Raw genomic sequence first — 22,161 nt, 5'->3', positions numbered from 1 at the left:
AGCACTCCACTGAATAGGCGCCCCCAGCGCACGGAATCTAAGTCCCAGGGTGCTTGTTCACCAGGGCCCCTGATGGTGGGGATGGACTTGGAGCACCCCGAGACCAGGTCGTGGCTACTGGGTACGTCCGTCAGTGGTAGTGGTATGCGCCAAGGGCTCCCACGGGAAATAGTCTGATATGAGGAGGTCAGAAGACCCCACTGCGAGGGATGGATGGATGAGCAAGGTCAGACGGGCCAGGTCGGTAACAGAGAGGACGGTAAGGTACAAGGCAGCGGGCAGAGAATGGTCGGGTCACACGCCAGGTCAGCAACAGCAGGTCAAATCCAATAGGGGGCATCCAGGAGAGAGGTCAGGCAAAGCAAGGGTCAGGACAGGAGAAATTAGCAAGGTCAGGTACAATCCGGGTCAATAACTTACAGGGCACAGGTTCACAGATTCACAGGATGCAGGAAAGACCAGAAGGCACTGAATGACAGCTCAGGGCCATTTAAATATCCCGCCCAGCGGGCGGCCGCGGCTTCTACTGCGCATACGCGAACTCGAACGCCGCGGCCGGCCCGGACCTAGTGCCCGTGTCCCTGCACAGGGCGTCGCACTGCGCCTGCGCCGGGACCATCGCGGCGGGGATCGAGGAGATCCCCGACACACCCATAGGGATACCCCATATTATAGAGAGCTACCTCTTGAAACTGAAGATCACACCTGACTATACTTACCTTTGAGCCCAGCACTCTACCAACACCCATTTTGTACCATTCTACCCTATGTCAACCATCATTCAATTTCCTCATTACATAGCTATTAAAGTGTTACTAAACCCACAAAAGTAAATCAGTCTGTATATGCAGTAAAGCATGCTTGTTATACTCACTGTGGAACCTAAGGGGTTAATCCTCTGCATTGTGTAAAAAGGCTGTTTGATCCTGACTTCTCTGCCCCCTCCTCTTGTTTAAATGTCCATGTCTTATCTCCTGATAAGACAGACTGAACCCATAGCCACATGCACATGCTCAGTTTAGCGTGTATTACTAGAGAGGTTGTTTTGTTTTTTTTTTCTTGGGAGAAGGCATGTGATCAGCACAGGGCCAATCAGCACTGTCCAGACAGAGGGCCAGGGGTTTTGCATCCTCCTAGAGCAGAAAGAAAACTCCTTCTACAAGCTTTAACCAGTGCTCTGCTGAAGTCACAAGACTGCTCTAACTGCTGATGGGAAAAGGTATTTAGCAGTTTATATTTACTAAAATAATTGCACTTCTATGCTCTGTGTACCATGGCAGACCAGATATGAATGCAGGGTCCTGGGTTTAGTAACACTTTGAAGAACTTTTTTTTCCATTTTGGATTAAGCAAGAGAGGGTTATAACTCCTCTGTTTATCTTTTGCCATCTGTGTCTCATTGGGAAGATTTCCCTTCACTTCCTGTCCCCTAGCCAAAGCAGGAAGTGAGAGAAAATCCCTGAAAATTAAGGTAAGTCCTTGGGGACCCCCAGGTTATCAGAACTGGTGTCCCCATTGGAAGATTTCCCCTCTATTACCTTTCTGGGGACAACCCAAAATTTGGGGCCTTCTTTACTTTCACTTTCAATGATAAAGGTAAACAGGACAAATGGAGAGGGTGAATCTCCCTAATGGTGGCACAGACTGCAATAAAAACCCGAGCAGGGTTTCTAATCCACGCTATCCAAAATTTGAAAAAAAGTTTTGCCTTTAGTTATACTTTATTAAAATCATAAATGTCATGTAGGCTGCAGTTTTATTTTGATGGTTATGAGTGTTTCATCTATGACAGTTTCTCGGGAGAAACTGCTTTAAAAGGAATTACCTTAATCCATAAACCTATGATATAGGTCAAGAGCAATCTTCTAAATGCTTATTTAAAATGGGTTTAGAAGAGTGGTTTTACGGAGATTTTACTACTTGACACCACGTTTCATCTACCAATACATCATCAAAATGTCAGATGAGTGTAGAAAATGTAAGCAAAGAAATGGACAGGCTAATAATTTTTTTTGTTTTTTACAGATGAAGGTTTAGTAGGATAAATTCCCGTGTGTGGCAAAATTATGACACCATATAGCACAATGTTTCAGGGGTAACATCCCTTGAAAGCATCTGAAGACGCAGGATGTCACCCTGGAGATGTTATGACAATGCTGCTTTGTATTTCTGAGATGCTGAATTCATTTCCAGAATTCTAAGGCTTGCTATCCTTTGTAGTTGTGTTACACCATCTGTGGAGTGACTAGATGTCTTTCCTTGGGTTGCAGAAACTGGATTTTTCTGATCAGTGAACGCTCTTGAGTCGGTGGGGGGTGAGATCCCCCTTCTGGTTTACAGAGCAAATTGGTCTGGCTATATGGCCTATGACCTGACCACAGGACTTGGAGGAGCTCCTTCACATTGTTTTTGAACATTTTCATAATATTATTTGCATCACTTTGTATTTACTTATTCCTATTTTCCAGACAGTACACTTGGTCTTTGATAAAGGGTACATACCTCTCCCATTGACTGAGCCACCAATCTTCATGGTCTTTAAGTAATACTCTTGCTGTAAAATCTTCAGAATCTGACACCTTCTCTGCTATGGTTCCTTCCTCTAAAGGAAACAACAAGGTCTCATTCACATGACTGTGCTGATTTACGCAGGATCTTGCTGCTGTACACTGTAGGCTTGTAACATTTGCACTGACCCTATTGACCACAGCCACTGCTCAAGGCTGTCATGTACATACCGCCGCCACAGATTACAAACTATTGAGGTTTACGTGTCAGGGCCAGTTCACACCACATGCAATCCAGTGCGTTTTTTTTTTCTGCATCAAAAATGCATGGATAGGAGGTTACATGGTTTGCAATGGCTTAACTCACACTAGTGTGGTCAGTTCCAGAAATAAAAGTAGAACATGCTGCATTTTTTCTGCACCAAACTGTACCGGAAAACACATAAAAAACGCACATGTCCTTATTTAAGGTAAAGAAAAAAGGCATCAAACACACGCATGCAGAAATGCAACCGGACTGCGTTACTATGGTGTGAATCAGCCCTCAATGAGTATTTCATGTTGCACTGCAATCATAGGGTGACCTCCCCCCATTCTGAATGACCCAAGAACAAGGTGACTCATTCAGGGCTGATATGTAAACGATAGGGATGCATCGATACCGAGTATTTTCACGAGTACTAGTGCAAATGCTCCTGATACCTGCAACCGATACTTTGCAGTGCGATTTGCATCAATACAAAAAAATTTATGGACGCAATTCACAACGCAAAGAATAGAATGCGATTTGAACAGGAATGAGCAAGGGTAAATGTCCCCAGCACACAGAGGATCACCAGTATGGGTCCAAAGTTTTAATGAACGATCGCATAGTTACAGCAAGGCGTAACCATGCTGTAACTATGTGATCATTCATTAAAACTTTTGGACCCATATTGGTGATTCTCGATGTGCTGGTGACATTCTCCCTTGCCGATTCTGTTCCAGTCGACGGTTGCTTCAGCACCCACTTACACACACAGCCATTTTTAACGCAGGAATGTGTGCGTTTGGATTATATACTTGATTTTGAACAGGAATGAGATTCCTGTTCAACTCGCATACTATTCTTTGCAGTGCGATTTGCATCCTTACATTTTGTATGGCCACAAATCGTACCGTAAAGTATCAGTATTCTGTATCTGCGATCAAAAAAGGGTATCGGTACATCCCTAGTAAACAACATGTAATCAGCACGGGGTTTAAGGGGACAGTGGGGGGAAAGCATATTATGGACTGATAAGTCTACATTTAGGGTGTTTGGATTACGGAAGAGATCGTAAAGCCAGCCATAGCCAGATCGTAATTCGACTGGTTCAGCAGGAACCGAACAACTTTTAATCTATCTACGGGTAGACTGGTTGTACTGAAGTCAATCAATAGAACAACCAGCATGTCGTTTCTTTTTTCCGTATGTTCACTGCCGGTAGCTATAGCCGCCAGAAGTGATCATGTTGACTGGAATCAGGGGATTTCCTTTCCTTCAACCTGAGGCCGAAGGAAAGAAAGTTGCATAATCTTCCAACCTAAGTGAGATGTAAACCAAATAAGATACGAAGGAGTGCTTGAAGCCTTCTGTAAAGTGTATTAGAGGAAATATAACCGTATATACAGAGGCTTGGATGCTGCTAAGGTGGGAGATTTCCAAAGTACATAAAGGGTATGGAATAAGGAAAGAGAAACTTTAGCCTTCTGTTGTGGGGTGTGGCATATCGCATGTGATTCGCACAGGAACCGCACCGCATTTCTGTGCAAATCACATGCGGTTTATGTACGGTGGAATTTGAGCCACCGCATCCACACCAGAAACATACAGGATCCTTTTTTTGGTCCGCACTAGAATCGGATTGCATGGGTATTCACACCTATGCAATCGCACTGCGTTTTGTGGACTGATTTTTGGGTGTTGTTCACTTTACACACCCACAGTGGTTCACATGAACGGGGTGCGATTGTGATGCAGAATTCGCACAGAAAACGCTGCAAATTCCACACCGCATCAGTGTGAAACCAGGCTTAAATATCACACCATCCCCTGTGGGAAGCTCTAGCCCTACAAGCCAGTTGCACCTCTTGGATAAGCTATAGAAGGCAGGGGAGAAATATCATTGAAATATAATAAATATATTCAACAACTGACATTACAAATTTGCAAAACTATACAATTTTCTGTCCAATTTCCTTTAAATTTACCTTGAACTATGTAGAGCAAGGGCCTGCCTAATTGTATACAATTTAAAGTGTTTAGGTTTGACCTCGTTATATGGTTGTTGGTAAATCTATAGCAAAATTCTCAAGAAATTGTATAATGTATAGCTAACCTAAGACTACATTGGTGTAGTAGATTCTTGCCAGCGGTACTAAACTCTACCTGCACTCAATGGGGTTACCTTACTAGTACTGGAGAGTGCAAAATCTGGTACAACTCTGCATAGAAACCAATCAGCTTCCAGGTTTTAGTTGGTTCACCTGGAATCCGACTTTGATTTCAAAGCCGCATGTCAGTGTGACTTCAGGTGCGACTTGGCTGACATCTGTGCGACTTCATTCAGATGTCTTTGCAAGTCGCACCTGAAATCACAAAAAATAGTGCAGGAACCCTTTTTCAAATCAATGTAGCACCGCAAAGTCAGAGTCACACCGATTTGAAGAGTTCCATTGCCGCCAATAGGGTGTGACTTTTCATGCGATTTGAAATTAGCAAATTGCATGACAAGTCACACCAGTGTGAACCAGGTCTTATTTTCAAACCTTAATTGGTTGGACGCCAAATGGCTACCATGCACAGCTGCAACAGATTTTGCACTCTCCAGTTTTAGTAAATCAACCTCACAGAGTGCACTCAGCAGCAGCTGTCAAATCAGCACCACCACTATTTTGCATGTAGGCACATTGGAGTAGTTACATGCAAATAGAGCAGACAATGAATGGGTGTCACACAATCTGCCAGCGGCTAATCAGCTCATTTGCAATCAACCGCAGCACTGCTGCATCCGGAGGTGACATTTAGCTGCCTCTGAATGCAGCAAACTACCCAAATCCCATGTGAATGTAGCCAACTTGCTACAAATGTCTGGAATCAGTGGGAAACGTGCAAAGAAAAAAAAAATACAAAAAAAAAAAAAAGTCAGGAAAATTGAAGTTATCGCCAAATAAGTACCTTTTAAGAGGAGCAGTTTTCTTAGTGGTATTAAATAAAAATGCTTCCTATTCTGAATCTCTGTGATGCAAACTGGTAATGAGGACTGCTTTACCCTCCATCTTCTATGAACCTGCTGGCTGTTGCACCTAAAATTCTTTGACGAATAGTTATAGAAAATAAAAAGAAGGTTATGGCATCATCAATGTATTGAATACATGGACTATAAATTCTGACCACTTTAAATAGCAACTCCACTTTTGTTGACAACAATGTAATCCCTCTGTGTGATCTATGTCCATTGCAGAGATTTAAAAAAAAAAAAACAAAAAAAAAAAAAAAAAAAAAACTTTGTTGCAGTTTCTTATCTTTTTCTGCTCTACAGGATTAGCTCTTTGATTAGGTCAGTCTGCAGAGTGAATCTGAAAGGGAGTCACTTTTTCATTATTAATCAGCTGATACACTTGCAGTGTTCTAGTGAGGAACATTGTAGGGTCTGCCTCCCTTGACAAGTATTTATCCTTTAGGAGTATCTCACCAAAAATGAATGTTTTATTACAGAGAATGCCTAAAATCTGATTTGTATCTTAGGGCAGACATCTGGGAAAATCAGTGGGCCACTCACACACACGCAGTGGTTGGTGTACAGAAGGCCTTCTGGTTGCCATTTTGCATTTTATAAAAAAATTGCATAAGTTGCAGATTGAAAAGGAAAGGTAATTTTTAATAACATTTAATTGCAATATGACTTGTGTAGCAATGGCATATGGTGTTTTTTTCCCACAAAAGTGGAGTTACCCCTTTACAGCCGCACTCCAGACAGATATAAACTCTCACTAATTAATACAGCCGTATTCATCAATAAATAATACAGGACCTTGATATCAGCTTCATGCAATCCACTATTAGAACAGCACAGTAGCAGATGAAGGGGCAGGACTGGGAGCCAATCAGGTATAAAACAGGCTGATCGGAGGAGAAAGAGTAGAGGAATGACTTCATCGGGCTGCCTCTGCTCTTTCACTATCTAGTCCAAGGAGCAGGGCCCTCCCATCCCTCTTGTATTGAACTGTATTGTTGCTGTATTGTCTCCCCTTATATTGTAAAGCGCTGAATAAATCCTGTATAATAATAATAATCTAGCCAGATCTGGGTTGATGCAGAGTGAAAACTCTGAAGTTATCCTAAAAACCTGTTTCCAGCCAGCAACTGATATATTAAATACCACACATCCCTCTGCTCCTACAGTGTCCCGCTTTATTTATTAGGGACCTTCTTCCAGTGTTGTTCTTTTTATGTAGAGTAGGGGAGCATAGGTACTGAAATAAGCTGATACCAAGTCACAATCAGATACTTACACTGCTTGCATTTGAATAATAAATGTATTATTGACCACAGAGCTGCGTTAATGTGTGTCTTTTATATCTGCCTAAAGTTCAACTTTAAGATATGAACACAAAAATAAAGGTTTGCTGCAAAATACACTGGATTCATCACTTTATTACAAAAAGAAAAATATCCAGTCCACCCCCCTCCCTAGTGTCATGATTGGCCATCCACACAGCATGCTTGGAAAAGTTACGGGCACTCTTGATTTTGTTGGTCAGCAGCATTAAACACAGACTGCCTGTCTGCAGCAGCCCGATCCTTTGCCCACGCTGGCGTCACTTAAAGTGCTTCCGCTGCTGTGAAGGAGCCAAGATTGGCCAAGTGTGCTTCTGATACAATATACAACTTGTTAAGCCCTCTTGGCAAAGAAATAAATGATTAACGCAGCAAAGACAAAGCAGTGAAATTCTGAAACAATCCAAGAAAGATGCTCTGTCAGCTAGGGCAATTAAGCTTCAATTTAAAATAAATCTGCAAGAACGATATTCCAATAAAACAATGCAGGACAATGGCAATGCCGAGGTAGGAAATACATTTCTGGAGAGATGCTGAGTAGATGCAAGAAAGCAAGCCCTGGAAAATGACACCAGCTACACACCTCTTTAGATTTCAAGTGATTGTAAAGGTTTACATTTATTTTTTAAAAATAACAAACGTCATACTTACCTGCTCTGTGTAATTGCTTTGCACAGAGAAGCCTGATCCGCCTCTTCTCGGTCCGCCATGGATGCTCCTGGCTCCTCCCCTCCACTGAGTGCCCCCATAGCAAGCCACATGCTATGGAGGCACTCATATGGGAATGTTTCTGAGCCCGCTCCCTCCTCACTGGCTGTAATTGACAGCAGCAGGAGCAAGAGGCCTCAGGCTTGCCATGAGCACTACCTTGGTCAACCCAGTCCTGCCTGGAGTCAGCAGCTTCTGCAGTAGAGTGTTGACCTTGGAGAATATTGGCCTTGTCTATCTCATGCAGCCATAGAGAACAGTACCCAATAACTGGGTCAGGTCCTCCAGATTACACGGTCTTCAAAGGGAAACAAAGGTGTAGGTAGCATTGGTACACCCCTCTGTGATATCCCTGCTTAGAGAGGGTGACATTCTTCCAATGTAGGACTTCTGTGCTGGTTCCCACTGTGTTACCTCTTGCGAAAGGGAGGGGTTCCCGATCATGTGACCACTGTGACATTTTACCACAGTGGTCATGATTACGAACCCACTCTTTGATATGTTGGGAGGAGTTCAAAAGGGAGCTCACCTACAGTAGCATAGTTCATAATGCTGGTTTAAATTGATGTAAACCCAGCATCTATGGCAGGCGTTCTCAACCTTCAACATGGAGAAACCCTTGAAATAACTTTTTGGCCTCAGGGAACCCCTGCTAAAAATGACTATATCTACAACTCATGATACATTAGTGTGATGGTCAGTGTGAAGAATGTTCCTTACACTTGTCATTGGGAAAAATCACCCCCTTACAGATAGCTAAAAAGGTGCCAATGGGAACCTGAGAGGCAGAAATTGCTCATGGAACCCTAGAAACCCCTGGGGGGAACCCTGGTTGAGAAACCCTGACCTCACGGCTTACTTAATACAGTTTTCTTGAGCCAAAAAGGTTTTAACACTAGATCCTGCCAGTAACAGCACTTCCTGACGCATGCTGACAATGCTGAGCCACTGCCTCGCAATTAGCAGAAGTGTTGTCAGTCTGCCATGCAAGCTACTTCAGTTGGCCAGGCCTGATAAGAAGCGTCATGGCCAAATGAAGAAGTACACACACAGCAGGGTGACAACATTGCTTCTAATTGTGAAACAGTGGCTTAGCACTGCCAAGAAATACTGTTACTGGAAGCATCTCCAATTAGGAAATTTTACAACAGAAAAAAAATTTTTTTTTGCTTAAGAAAACTGTATAAAATAATGCATAAGGCCAAATATACTGAAAAAAAAATCAGGATTTATGGTTTACACTTTAAGGGCTTGTACGTGCATACAGCGATGCATACAGTGTATAGTTTTGTACACATCCCTATAGAAATCTATGGGCTAATTCAGATAGCTGTGTAAAAAGGTAAAATAAAGGTGCACAGTGAAAATGAACTTTTGGCCACCGTTGCTGCTCAGGCTCAACTTGTAAATAGAGACAATGTTGAATCAGTAGTGGGTATTAAAGTGGAAGTTCAGTCAAAGTCCAAGGCTAAATCTACTCCCACCCCCATTCAAGGCCTATTCTATGTAACCCTGTAGAGAAAAGATCTGTATACTTACCTATTCTGAAGCTACTCCAATCCAGTCACATGAGCTCCTGTGTAGAGGAGAGATCGCTGACAAGGGCTGCAATGCCTGGGCGATGACGTCACCCACGGGCTTACTACGGGGCATCCGTTGTCGGCTGTCCCTTCTCTAGACTGAAGCCGCTGTTGACAGCTGATCATGTGACGGAACCAGAGCGGCTTACGAATAGAAAAGTATAGAAATATTTTCTTTACAGGGTTAGATAGCATAGGTTTAGAATGGGTGTGGGATTAGATTTAGCTTTAGTTGAGTCGACTGAACTTCCACTTTCTTGTTGGGTATGAATGAGTAATTCATGCCGTATCAACTCATGCGCAGAATGACCTCGGCCAGCCATTCATGAATGACTGAAGGCTGGTCATTCTGCACATGTGACACATGACTGAATCATTCAAAATGATGTGTAAACTTCAGTAGTGTAATTAGTACCCCATCTGAACTGAATGACCCCCTAATGCTCCAAAGGTTTGCCTCTGCCAAGCATAAGTAACAGGTTCTCTTCAAGTTCTATAAACCACCTCTGAAAAGAACACATCACTTATAAAGGGTAACAATTTAATAAAGCACAGGACCACCACACAGAGTACATTTTTAAAATTTGTGAGTGTGTCAGTTTTTACTTTGTAGATCCATGTGGCGTTATAAACCAGGGCAAAGATACAGGCTCATCACAAGGTACCATTTGCACAAAAGACAGACAAAGCCTACGTAAAGGATTTCATGATATCCGCTGGCTTCCATAGTAGCTCACAGACACAGAGTAGGTTTTCACGCTCTCTATTATCTTACACCACTGAAAGGTTGGACGACTTTTAAAGGTCTTTCTAATCCAGCCAAGGCCCTGTTGAGGGGTCGCAGGCCTCGCCCGCAGAAGACAATCGACTCCGTTCACTCACATGGTCAATTTTCCAAGGGTGGCAAAATCACCACTGTGACCAGTCTCTAGCATGCCTGTGTCACACACACAAAGGAATGCAAAACCCATAGATATATTTTACACTATATAACAGTCAGTTAATTGTCTTAGCCAATATGTCTGCACCAAGAACTCATCACACTTTGTCCATCACCAGCTGCAAGTCTCTAGTCAAGCAGCGGTCTTGCTGGCTTGCTTGGAAAGCGATCAGAAGCTTATTCTCAGGGAGGAACGGCCAGTGAAGCATTGCAGGACAATGAGGCACCGGCCCTTCCAGCTCTGACAAGGTGACGTGTTAATGTGAGAGTCCAGCCATCCCAGCTCTATGGTACAGTGAACTGCGGACATGTCCGGTCTGGAGGGCAGGCTACCCGGCTAGTTTGCTGGTAACGAGTGATGACTTCCTCTGTGGAAGGTCCTGCGGCGTTGGAATATGATCACCAGTGACTAGGTTTTTATCCGGCCCAGCGCATGGCAGCTGCTTGTTCTTCATCTTGGCCTTTGCCATGTTGTAGTCTCCGGAATCAAAGTACTTTTGCTGCAATAAGAAACATAAAATGTCAAGAGATGAAAAAAAAGCAACATTATATTCAAAGATTGCAGCTCCATATATTCATATTTTAGGCCTGGAAAGACCTCAGAAGTGAAAAAGCTAAAAAACTGCAGATGTCATCTAGTGTTTTTTTTCACTAAGGAAACAGATCCTAGAACTCTAAACCTGTTGCCACCCACATAACACATATGGGCGGTGCCAAACACTGGGTTTTAACACACATGCAATGCTGGGCGGTCACTTCTGTGCTCTTGGTCTGGACTAACAATGAGGACAGGCTGCTGATCATGTGACCACTGAGACAGTCAATCACAATTGTGAACCCGTCCCTCCCCCAGGGTATTTAGAACCTCTACGGGGATTTTTACATTCCTTTTGAAAGCAATGAAAGTGATTAAAAAAAAAAAGTAAAGAAACAGTTCAGCAGGGACTGGACGAATTTTGATCCATGTATGGGCGGGGTAATTATACAGAAGTCACTCTACCGATCAACTCTGGTACAACCACCCTGTTGGAAAATTTCCACTCGATCAGCGCCACCACCCCCTCCTTGCCCCCAGCATGCCTTGCTGTTGTGATTGACAGGACTCTATCAAAACACCAGCAGAGTCGGAGGAAGCAAACACCCCCTGCCCCGTCCTACGGATCTCCTGTGTTGATTGACAATGGCTATATATATTTTTCCAGCCAGTCTTCTGCTCTACCAGAACCCACCATGTGATAAACTGTGTAATCCAAAAACAGCTTTTCCATTCCAGCAATTATCTATGAACTCAACTCCACTGAGCTCCTGCAACGTGCCCGTTTTCTTCCTGGGCCTGCTAAGCTACTGACAGTCACCTCCCTTTCCCTGCCTGGAACACAATGATAGGTACAGTTGACAGCACATAAACATTTGTGCATTTCACCTCTGTCACTTCAGCAGTCGGTAACAACCATCCCAGTTGGCCTAATTTTAAAGTGGTTATGAAGTTTGAAGGTTTCTTACCTTAATCCATTCTATGCATGAAGGTAAACAGCCCTTCTGCATGCAGCTCCCCAGCCCCCCTTATACTTACCTGAGCCCAATCTCGATCCAGCAATGTGCATGAGAGCAGCGGCTTTCTCAGCTCTCTCTCCTCATTGGCTCAGACAAAGCAGCAGCCGAGCCGAGCTATGTGTGTCTATGGAGAGCCGCCATAGCAAGTGGACTGCTATGGGGCACTCGGCAGAGGGGAGGGGCCAGGAAAGCCGGTAGAGGGGAGGGGCCAGAAGAGCCAGTAGAGGGGCCAGGAGAGTTGGCAGGGGATCCTAGAAGAAGAGGATCGGGGCTGCTCTGTGCAAATCTATTGCACCGAGCACGTAACTAGGCCATGTCAGTTATTTAAAACAAAAGAGCGTTTAGAATCACTTTAACCACTTGCCTACCAGGAACTTTTACCCCCTTTGTACCCAGGCCAATTTTCAGCGCTGTTGCATTTTGAATGACAATTGCGCAGTCATGCAACATTGTACCCATATGATATTTTTTCACACAAATAGAGCTTTCTTTTGGTGGTATGTACTAGCCACTGAGTGATTTATTTTTTGCACTATAAACAAAAAAAAAAAAAAAAAAAAAAAAAAAAAAAGAAGCAAAAAATGTGAAAAAAAACAAACAGTTTGTTTCTATTATAAAATTTTGCAAATAGGTAATTTTTCTCCTTCACTGACGTGTGTTGATGAGGCTGTGCTGATAGGCAGCACTTATGGGCACTAACAGGTTGCACTGACAGGCGGCATTGATGGGCGACACTGACTGGCGGCACTGTTCATCAGCTGTGACAGCGTGAGGAAAATGCTGCCGATAACTGGCAACTGTTTTTACTCTGTGATCTGCTGGGTCATTGGACACAGCTGATCACGTGGGAAAAGGCTGCTGTGATTGGACTTTTACCTCATCACGTGATCTGCTGTTTGTAGGACACAGCGATCATGGAGACTGCCAGGTAAGTGCCGCTGGGGGCGTCATATGACGCCCTACCAGAACTGGACAACCACGCTGTAGCCGTCAGTTGGCTATAGCATGGTTGGCAAAAGGTTAAAGGGATAGTTCACCTTTACCAAAAAGCTGCCTATGCAGAGAAAGGGCGTCTGTAGATAAAACAAGCTGTGCAGCTCTGACTAAAATTGAAGAATGACCTTGCTATAGGTGTAGGCCATTTACATACCTACTGCAGCCTGACTGGAAAACTCCCAGGATGTTGCTAGGTGAGGCCTAGTCATTACTGCTCACCTTCACCATCACAGGAGTAAGCTCAGAGTTTAGAGCTACTGCATCAGAAGAGAGTAAAAGCATGTGAGGGGGCTTGAATCAAAGAAAAAGCTGACTCCTGTGATAGTGGAGGTAAGCAGTAATGACTAGGCCTCATTTAGCAATGTCCTAGGAGTATTCCAGTCAGGCTTCATGAGGTACATAAATGTCCTACACCTATAGCAAGGGCATTATTCAAATTTAGCTAGAGACAAACAGTTTGGTGTTATCCACAGACACCCCTTATCTGCATAGGCAGGTTTCTGGTAAAGGTAAACACAGGTAAGACAGGCAAGTAGGGGTTCAATATACTAAAAGGTTCGTGGCCACAAATACACATTTTAAAACACATCTTCATCTACACATGGAGATGGAGGAAAACGAGTTTTTACAGTCTACGGGAAATCTTCTTTAAAAAAAGGACAACTGATGAAGCAGAGCAATTAAATGCGAGATAAAACAATGTCTGTTCTGTAAGATAATAGAGAGTTGCCTGCAGACCTCACCACTGTGTGACAATTCAACTGCTTCTATATTTACTACAGAGTTTATCAATGCGGCTTATCACAAGGCCACATGTTTTACTTTTAATTAATTTTTAACTAGTGTATGAGACTAGCACAGATAAAGAAGCTGCATGCATGGAACACTATGTCCATGGGGCCCACTGCACTCTGCATATTAACAGATACATCTTACCATCTGGTGCTGCCAATGCTGTAACATGCATGTTTACCATGATCCACAACATGACAAATAATAAAAGGAGCCAAGAAGGCAATGCACCTCATATAATCTGCAGCCAGGGTACTTTAACCACCTCCCGCCCGCCACATAGTCCAATGACGGGTGCAAGGTGGTTCTCTCGTTCTGGGAGGACGTCATATGACGTCCTCCCATTCTCACCGCACATGCGCGGCTCAGGGAGCGCGCAGTGCGGCGATCGGTGGTGTGCTGTGTCCCTCGGACACAGCGGATCACCGATCTACGGAAAGAGCCGAAGATGTCGGCTCGGTCATGTGATCAGCTGTGTCGAATCACAGCTGATGACATGTAAACAGGGAAATGCCGGTTACTGACATGTCCTGCATGGCACCAGTGATCTGCTGATCGCTGCTGCAATGCTTTCCAGGCTTTCCATTTGTGGAATTTGATCACAACTGGGTTTTTTATTTTTTGCGCTATAAACAAAAAAAGACCAATTATTTTTACTATAAAACATATCCAGTAAAAATAAATCAAATTTCTTCATAAATTTATGCCAAAATGTATTCTGCCAAGTCATTTTCCAGTCCCCGTTGACAGATTCCTAGCCATAGAGGCCAGGAAAAAATGTAATGCAATGCGATTTGCACTACATTACATTCAGTGGAGCACAGGGGAGACATGCAGGGTCTTTTGTCCTCTATGTGATAAAAAAAAAAGTAAACACAATTTTTTTTTTTTTTTTAAATAAGTTACACCCAAGCATATAAACCCCCCCCAAATTTTTCAAGGCCCCCCCACCCCCTCATATGTACAGACGTACAAATGTAAAAGCATGCGGTGGGGCACCTACGCATGAAAATGACAATTGCGATACACATGTTACATATCGCCACACACGCCAGAATGAGAGCGATAATTCTAACACCAGACCTCCTCCGTAACGTTAAATCATAACCTATAAGGGGCTTTAAAATTGTCTCCTATAGAAAATATAGGGTTACTTAAAATTGTTGCCACAAGCGCGCTCAAATTTAAGGTTTGACATGTTGGATATCTATTTACTCGATGCAACCTTGTCTTCTATATTTTACAACAAAATTGATAATTTATTGCTTTTTGTGCCTCAAAATTAACTTAAGTGTATTTTTTAAATTGGAACTACCACTATTTTATTCTCTAGGGTCTCTGATTTTAGAAAATATATGTTTTGGAATTTTATGTAATTTTCAGGCCTTGAATGATTTTTTAAACGTGTGCAAAAAACGCAAAAACAGCTCTGGCAGAGAAAGGGATAAAGGATAAGCCAGACACTCCCCTTTCCAGTCAAGCACCCAATAGGTGGTCATTACACTGCAATGTCTCCCCCCTCCCTGCTTGTCCCCGGGTGCGGTGCTGAAGACAGGCAGGGAGGGGAGGAGAAGATAAACAGCACAATGTTAAAAATATTAAACGTTTAAGTCGTCATAGAGTCCTTTTGTTTTTAAAAGCCCCAGACATTCCTTAAAGCAGATTTAAATACAGTTTTGGTTAAAAAAAAAAAAAAAAACATTATCAGGATAAGTAGATTGTCATAAGGGACAAGTAGATTGGGACACCGATTTAGTCCCTGGACAAGTAGTTTTTTCAAAAACTTCCACACCCAATAATGGAATTTTTATATTTTATTTACTTCAGGTACCTGTATATCGCCATAAATTTACACAGAAATTATATATATATATATATATATATATATATATATATATATATATATATATATATATATATATATATAGTACATCAGTCCCTAACCCTCAAGGGGTGTACAATCTAAGGTCCCTAACTTACATTCATAAATACACATACTAGGGCCAATTTAGATAGGAGCCAATTAACCTACCAGCATGTCTTTGGAGTGTGGGAGGAAACCCACGCAGGCAGGTGGAAACTGACTAACTGCCACTGACACAAATACAGTGATCAGTGCTAATAAAAAGCACTGTTACTGTACTACAGACACTGGGCAGGAAGGGTTAACATCTGGGGCAATCAAAGGGTTAACTGTGTGTTAGGGAGTGCTTTTACTGTGTACTGTGGGGTGTTTTACTAGGGGATGTGCTTGTTATCTCCCTGCTTTGCAGGAAGCTGAAAAGACCGGTCTTGTGCGGAGAGGATCAGTGGGTCAGGTGAGTATATCTTTGGTGTCCTCTCCCCTAGTACAAAATGCACATTTAACTCGTGCAGTGCTGGCACGACCCTACTGCACGGCCAACAAAATTTGTTTCCCCCTGATTGAAGCCTAAGAATACATTTCACAAGACAAAATATACGCCTACAAAACTTATAACATATTTGAATAGGTCTACAATACCTATGACTAACACATCCATTCACAACCTAGGTTTAGCTCAAAGTAAAGAGTAAATTAATTTTGAATATGTTCTGCCACCTCTGGTTCTGGCTGCGACCAAGCTGGATGTTCCCTGGCTCTCATGATGGTCATTCTCTAGGTCATAATGTCCCGCGGATGAGTCTTATAGGTATACCCTTATAGGCAGCACAGTGGCTAAATGGTTAGCATTTCTGCCTAGCAGTACTAGGGTAATTGGCTCAAATCCCAACCACGACACCACCTGCCTGAAGTTGGCATGTTCTCTCTGTGCCTGTGTGGGTTTCCTCCAGCTAATCCGGTTTCCTCCCACACTCCAAAGATATGCTGGTAGGTTAATTGGCTCCTGTCTAAATTGGTCCTAGTATGTGTATGTATGAATGTAAGTTAGGGACCTTAGATTGTACGCCCCTGGAGGGTTAGGGACTGATGTAAATGTACAATATATATGTAAAGCACTGCGTAAATTGACGGCACTATATAAGTACCTGAAATAAATAAATAATACCCAGCTGACAGCCATGAACACTTTATCCTGGACTGGAACTCGGCTCACTAAAGTGCCGAGATCTACACCACTCTAACCAGACTTTGATAAGTGAACCTTTACCGGCTATATTATCTGGTGTCCCGCTGGTACTGAGATCTGAATCCTGCTTCTAGTGAACTGTTAACCCTTTGTGACCGGAATATGTGCATCCACATTAAATCCAATGGACTAAAGAGGAGCAGTCACTATCTGATTTACCATGTTGAGAAGAGCAATTGAGAGTGCCCAATCACTTCCCCTGTTGGCATTCTACTTTTTTACTTGCACTGTGGATCAAACTGCAGTAGAAAAAGATGGGTGAAGGGATTCTTTGGCGACTTCCAGCCATCCCTATACACCTTATGCGCTTCTGACCGCTTGCTTTGGTGGTCATATTGTTCCAGTAAGAGGCACATGTGTGGAAGGTGAAAGGATTCTCTCCTTTTCAAGGCACTTTTTTATTTTTTTCTGGCACCGGGTCTCTTTGTGACTTTCGACTGGGATATTTGGAGTTTCTTGCATTCACTATATCCGGTCTCCCCGGACCCTGTATTCACTATATCTGGTCTCCACGGACCCTGCATTCACTATCTCTGGTCTCCCCGGACCCAGCATTCACTATCTCTGGTCTCCCTGGACCCAGCATTCACTAGATCTGGTCTCCTCGGACCCAGCATTCACTAGATCTGGTCTCCCCGGACCCAGCATTCACTATATCTGGTCTCCCCGGACCCAGCATTCACTATATCTGCTCTCCCCGGACCCAGCATTCACTATATCTGCTCTCCCCGGACCCAGCATTCACTATATCTGCTCTCCCCGGACCCAGCATTCACTATATCTGCTCTCCCCGGACCCAGCATTCACTATATCTGCTCTCCCCGGACCCAGCATTCACTATATCTGCTCTCCCCAGACCCAGCATTCACTATATCTGCTCTCCCCGGACCCTGCATTCACTATATCCGCTCTCCCCGGACCCTGCACTCACTATATCTGGTCTCCCCGGACCCCGCATTCACTATATCTGGTCTCCCCGGACCCCGCATTCACTATACTGTATCTGGTCTCCCCGGACCCTGCATTCACTATATATGGTCTCCCCGGACCCTGCATTCACTATATATGGTCTCCCCGGACCCTGCATTCACTATATCTGGTCTCCCCGGACCCTGCATTCACTATATCTGGTCTACCCAAACCAGGCATTCCCACAGTACACAGAACATGGAAATGCTATTATTTTAGTAAATATAAACTGCTAAATACCTTTTCTCATCAGCAGGTAGAGCAGCCTTGTGACTTCAGCAGAGCACTGATTAAAGCTTGTAGGAGTAGTTTTCTTTCTGCTCTAGGAGAATGTGAAAGCCTTGACCTCTGTCTGGACAGTGCTGATTGACCCTGTGCTGATCCCATGCACCCTCCCAAGAAAAAAAAATAAAAAAACCTCTAGCAATACACACCAAATTGAGCATGCGCACGTGACTACAGATTCAGTCTGTATCAGGTGGACATGTCAACAAGTGGAGGGGCAGAGAAGAAAGGATCAGACTTTTCACACAATGCAGAGGATTAACCCCTTCGGTTCCACAGTGAGTATAACAAGCATGCTTTACTGCATCTACAGACTGATTGTACTGTTGTGAGTTTAGTAACACTTTAAGCTGCTCGCTGATGTCATCACACTGTATGTGAGTGAGCCCATCCATGTCTTGCAGCATTAGGGAGAAGAGAAGAGCACAAGAAAAAAAAAGGTATAAAAAAGGTATTACACCTCTACCTCTAGACTAAATAAGAAAAATGCAAAGGAATTTTTTTTATTAATGGCGGAGTTTAGCTTTAAGTATTTACACAATGGGGCAGTTTCCTGCTAGCGTAATTTAAAAGGCCAAAGAAAATCCGTATCTGCTTCCTACAGTAAAAATAAAGTATCCCAGGGCAAACACATATGATTTATTACATCTGCTGGTACAATATTGGACCTTAGTTTTTCAAATACTAACAAAGCTGCTTGGATCTGTGATACCACCACAACTACAACATGCCTTATGTAAGCAAAGCTCCTCCAAAAGGAGAAGCTCTGCTTGTTTGCATGCACTGCCACATTTGGGAGCAGGGTACCTGGTTTTGACAGCCACAGCAAACTGACCCAGACGTTTGTCCCCCTCCTTTTCCCCCGCAGTCTTCTGGGAAACTTCACAGGTCCCAGAAGACTAAGGGACCAATCACAAGGCACAGCGCGACGTGCAGTAGGAATCCGGCTGTGAAGCTGCAAGGCTTCATTTCCGGTTTCCCTTACTTTCAATGCCGGCACTGGGAACCTGGAGGCTAGTGAAGAACTACACTGGGTGACAATGGCATTGGACCCCTGGATAAGTAAGTATCCATATAATTAAAGTCAGCAGCTACAGTATTTTTTGGGGGGAGCCTGGAACTCTTCTGTAATCCTAAAGGATACGTTCAACTTTCTAACCGCTTTCCCACTGCCCGATAACAGAAATACTGCTACAGGGCGGCAGGGGTGCGCAAAATCACATATATATGTGCTTTTGCATTTCCGGGTAGGGGATGCGAATGACACCCTACCTGCGCACCCATTGGCGGCCTCACCTGTCGATCACAGGGTCCCGGCCGGTGATTCCCCGCCAGCACCCAGCGATCGCCGTACATCACGGACGGAGAAGAGACCTGTATGTAAACAATACAGATCCCTGTCAGCTCCTGTGCACTGCTTTGTATGGCTCTGCATAGCAGTGTGCTTACAGTGTAAAGCACACACAGCACACAGTTAACCCTTTGATCACCCCAGATGTTATCCCCCTCCTGCCCAGTGTCATTAGTACAGTGTCAGTGCTTTTTATTAGCACTGATCACTGTATTGGTGTCACTGGGGAAGTCAGTGACAGTCAGTTCCCCCCCCAGTGTCAGAATGCCCACCGCAGTCCCGCTACAAGTCGCTGATCGCCGCCATTGCTAGTATTAAAAAAAAAAAAAATTCCACGATCTATATCACCATTTGTAGATGCTATAACTTTCACATAAACCAATTAATTTACACATATTGGGATTTTTGTTTTTTTTAGCAAATACGTGGAGCAGAATACATTTTGGCCTAAATTTATGACAAAATTTTTTTACTGGACATGTTTAATAGCAAAAAGTCAAAAATGTTTTGGTTTTTTTTTTTTCAAAATTAGCGGCCTTTTTTTATAGTGCAAAAAATAAAAACCGCAATCAAATACCACCAAAAGAAAGCTGTATTTGTGGGGAAAAAAGGACAAATTTCATTTGGTTGCAGTGTTGCATGACTGCACAATTGTCAGTTAAAGTAGCGCAGCACCGTTTCGAAAAAAAATGGTCTGGTCAGGAAGAGGGGGGGGGGGGCGGGGGTAGAATCCTCTGGAGGGCAAGTGGCTACAGAATAAGAAGAATAATAAACAAAATTAAAACAAATGAAATAATTAACTTGCGCTAGCAAAAACAGAAGATAAAGACTGCTGTATCCACTACACAATCTAGACACTAGATGTAAAACAACTACTTCAAAAAAAGGGGGTGCACGATCTCTTAAAAAACCCAAAGTGCAATTGTGCATAGAGGCCTCTATCTTCTGAAGATGCGGTTTACAGTGAAACGCATCAGTGCAGGGCCAAACACATGACCCTGCTCTGCACGCTGGCGGAATTTGGTGATGCTCATAGTTTATTATATGCTTGTGATTGTCTTCTTATTGTAAGTGCATTACCATACTAAAAGCCCTTGATTTTAACATAGTGCGCCATTGCGGTCCCTTCTTGTTTTTAACTCCTCTGTGCTGAGCACACCTATACAGGACTGTATCTAGATGGAGTGGTGTGTCTGAATATTTTGTACTGTGGGACAGCAAGGCGCTTCATGATCTCTATGATGAGGGTGTGATTTCCTGGCACCCTCTATTCCTCCAGCACTGAATGCCCGCCATATTACACTTTGAAGTGTGTCTTCTTTTCCTTTGGGATTTTCCATCTTGATTTTGGATTGTGCACCAGGATACCTATTCATCTGTACCGACATTCTGCACATTTGGTTGCTTTATTCATCTTCAACTTTGTTTGCTTGTTCATTTAACTTTTATCCATACGTACATTTGTCCATCTGCATGCATATACACTTTTTTTTGTTTTTTCTATTTTGAGAGTGAAGTACTGGGTTATATCATATACACCTTTTACGCTTGCACGTTTTTGATACATTTAGGCATCTAGCTTGTTATTGTCCAAACACACATTTGTCCATCTGTACGGATATATACTCTTCTAGCTTTATTTTTTGAAAGTCGAGTATAATGTTTTGGCACAACCTTACTTGTAATGTTATCTTTATATTTATTTTGGTTACTGCATATATTAAGCTCACATTAACAATTTTCTCTATAATAATATGGTTTGATATACTGGTAGTTATATTGTATATACAATTGCACTTTGGAATTTTCAAGAGACAGAGCACTTCTCTTTTTTTCAAGTAATAATAAAAACACAGTAAAAAAATGTGCTTCATTGTTTTTCTTTTTCCTTCAGAAGCCTGTAAAGCATTGCACCAGTGATCGGCAGATCGCCAGTGCATTCTCAGACTCCTGCAGACTGTCAGTGTACAAGCAGGCAGTTACACAATGACAGGAAGACTCAATGGACTACTAGAACACTCACTAGCGCCCTTGCAGTTCCTTAAAAACTACAAGCCAAAATTGCGCAAAGGCTGTCTGTACTTGTAGTTCATTATACACAGAATGTGCATGAATGACGCGTCTGTGTGGGCGTAGCCCTGCACAGCCAAGTTCTTTTCAAACTCTGGCAGTGGGTACGGGAAGAAGGTCTCCAGCCCGCTATCACAAGGGAGGTGGGGCGGTGGGAAAATTAGGGAGAGGCTGCAGGAGCAGGTACATGTTACACATTTTACCCTGAAAGCAAGAGGAGCATGTAACGTTCCCAAAGGTGAATTTAGCCTTTAAATATGAATTCCAGGTATGGATAGTTTATACATAGTCACATTGTACCAGCTTGGACTGATGTAACCATGTATATACCATCCCTGGCGGATGCCCTTGGAAGTTGGAAATCACTTTAGTAGACATTGCTATTCCAGTGATCACTACTTGGCCGCCATTTAAAAAATGCTGTGTATTTTCTGAATGAATACAAAGCAGGGTGGATAAAAATCAATGATTTATAAAAAAAAAAAAAAAAAAAAATTGGATTTTTTTATTTAAATCGGACTTTTTGATTTTAATCGGATTTTTTTTAAATAAAATGCTTTTTGAGGAAAATATATTACCATCCAAAGGTTATTCCATCATGAAATAAAGATTCGTTTTTTAATTATGTAGAATAAGGCTGTATATGTTTAATTTTTTTGGTAAATAAATTCCATTAATCCATTCACAATGTCATGCTTTTCCAGAGGTTTTTGTAAG

At 42.9% G+C, this 22,161-nt stretch overlaps 1 protein-coding gene across 1 annotated transcript in view; it reads right to left on the bottom strand.

The window, feature by feature from the left end:
* Positions 1-7,165: 7,165 nt before the first annotated feature.
* ENSA (endosulfine alpha) overlaps positions 7,166-22,161 on the bottom strand; it is a 32,594-nt gene continuing 17,598 nt past the window's right edge. The window contains exon 3 of the mRNA XM_089678952.1: positions 7,166-10,817. Coding sequence (XP_089535078.1) covers positions 10,647-10,817 — 171 coding nt within the window. The 3' untranslated portion in view covers positions 7,166-10,646. The remainder of the gene's footprint in view (positions 10,818-22,161) is intronic.

Source organism: Staurois parvus, unplaced genomic scaffold (assembly GCF_062004578.1).
Source record: "Staurois parvus isolate SC_StPar_1 unplaced genomic scaffold, SC_StPar_1.0 ptg000213l, whole genome shotgun sequence".
Classification (NCBI taxonomy): Eukaryota; Metazoa; Chordata; class Amphibia; order Anura; family Ranidae; genus Staurois; species Staurois parvus.
Note: the sequence above shows the minus strand (reverse complement) of the source record. Positions and strands in the feature narration are given on the sequence as shown.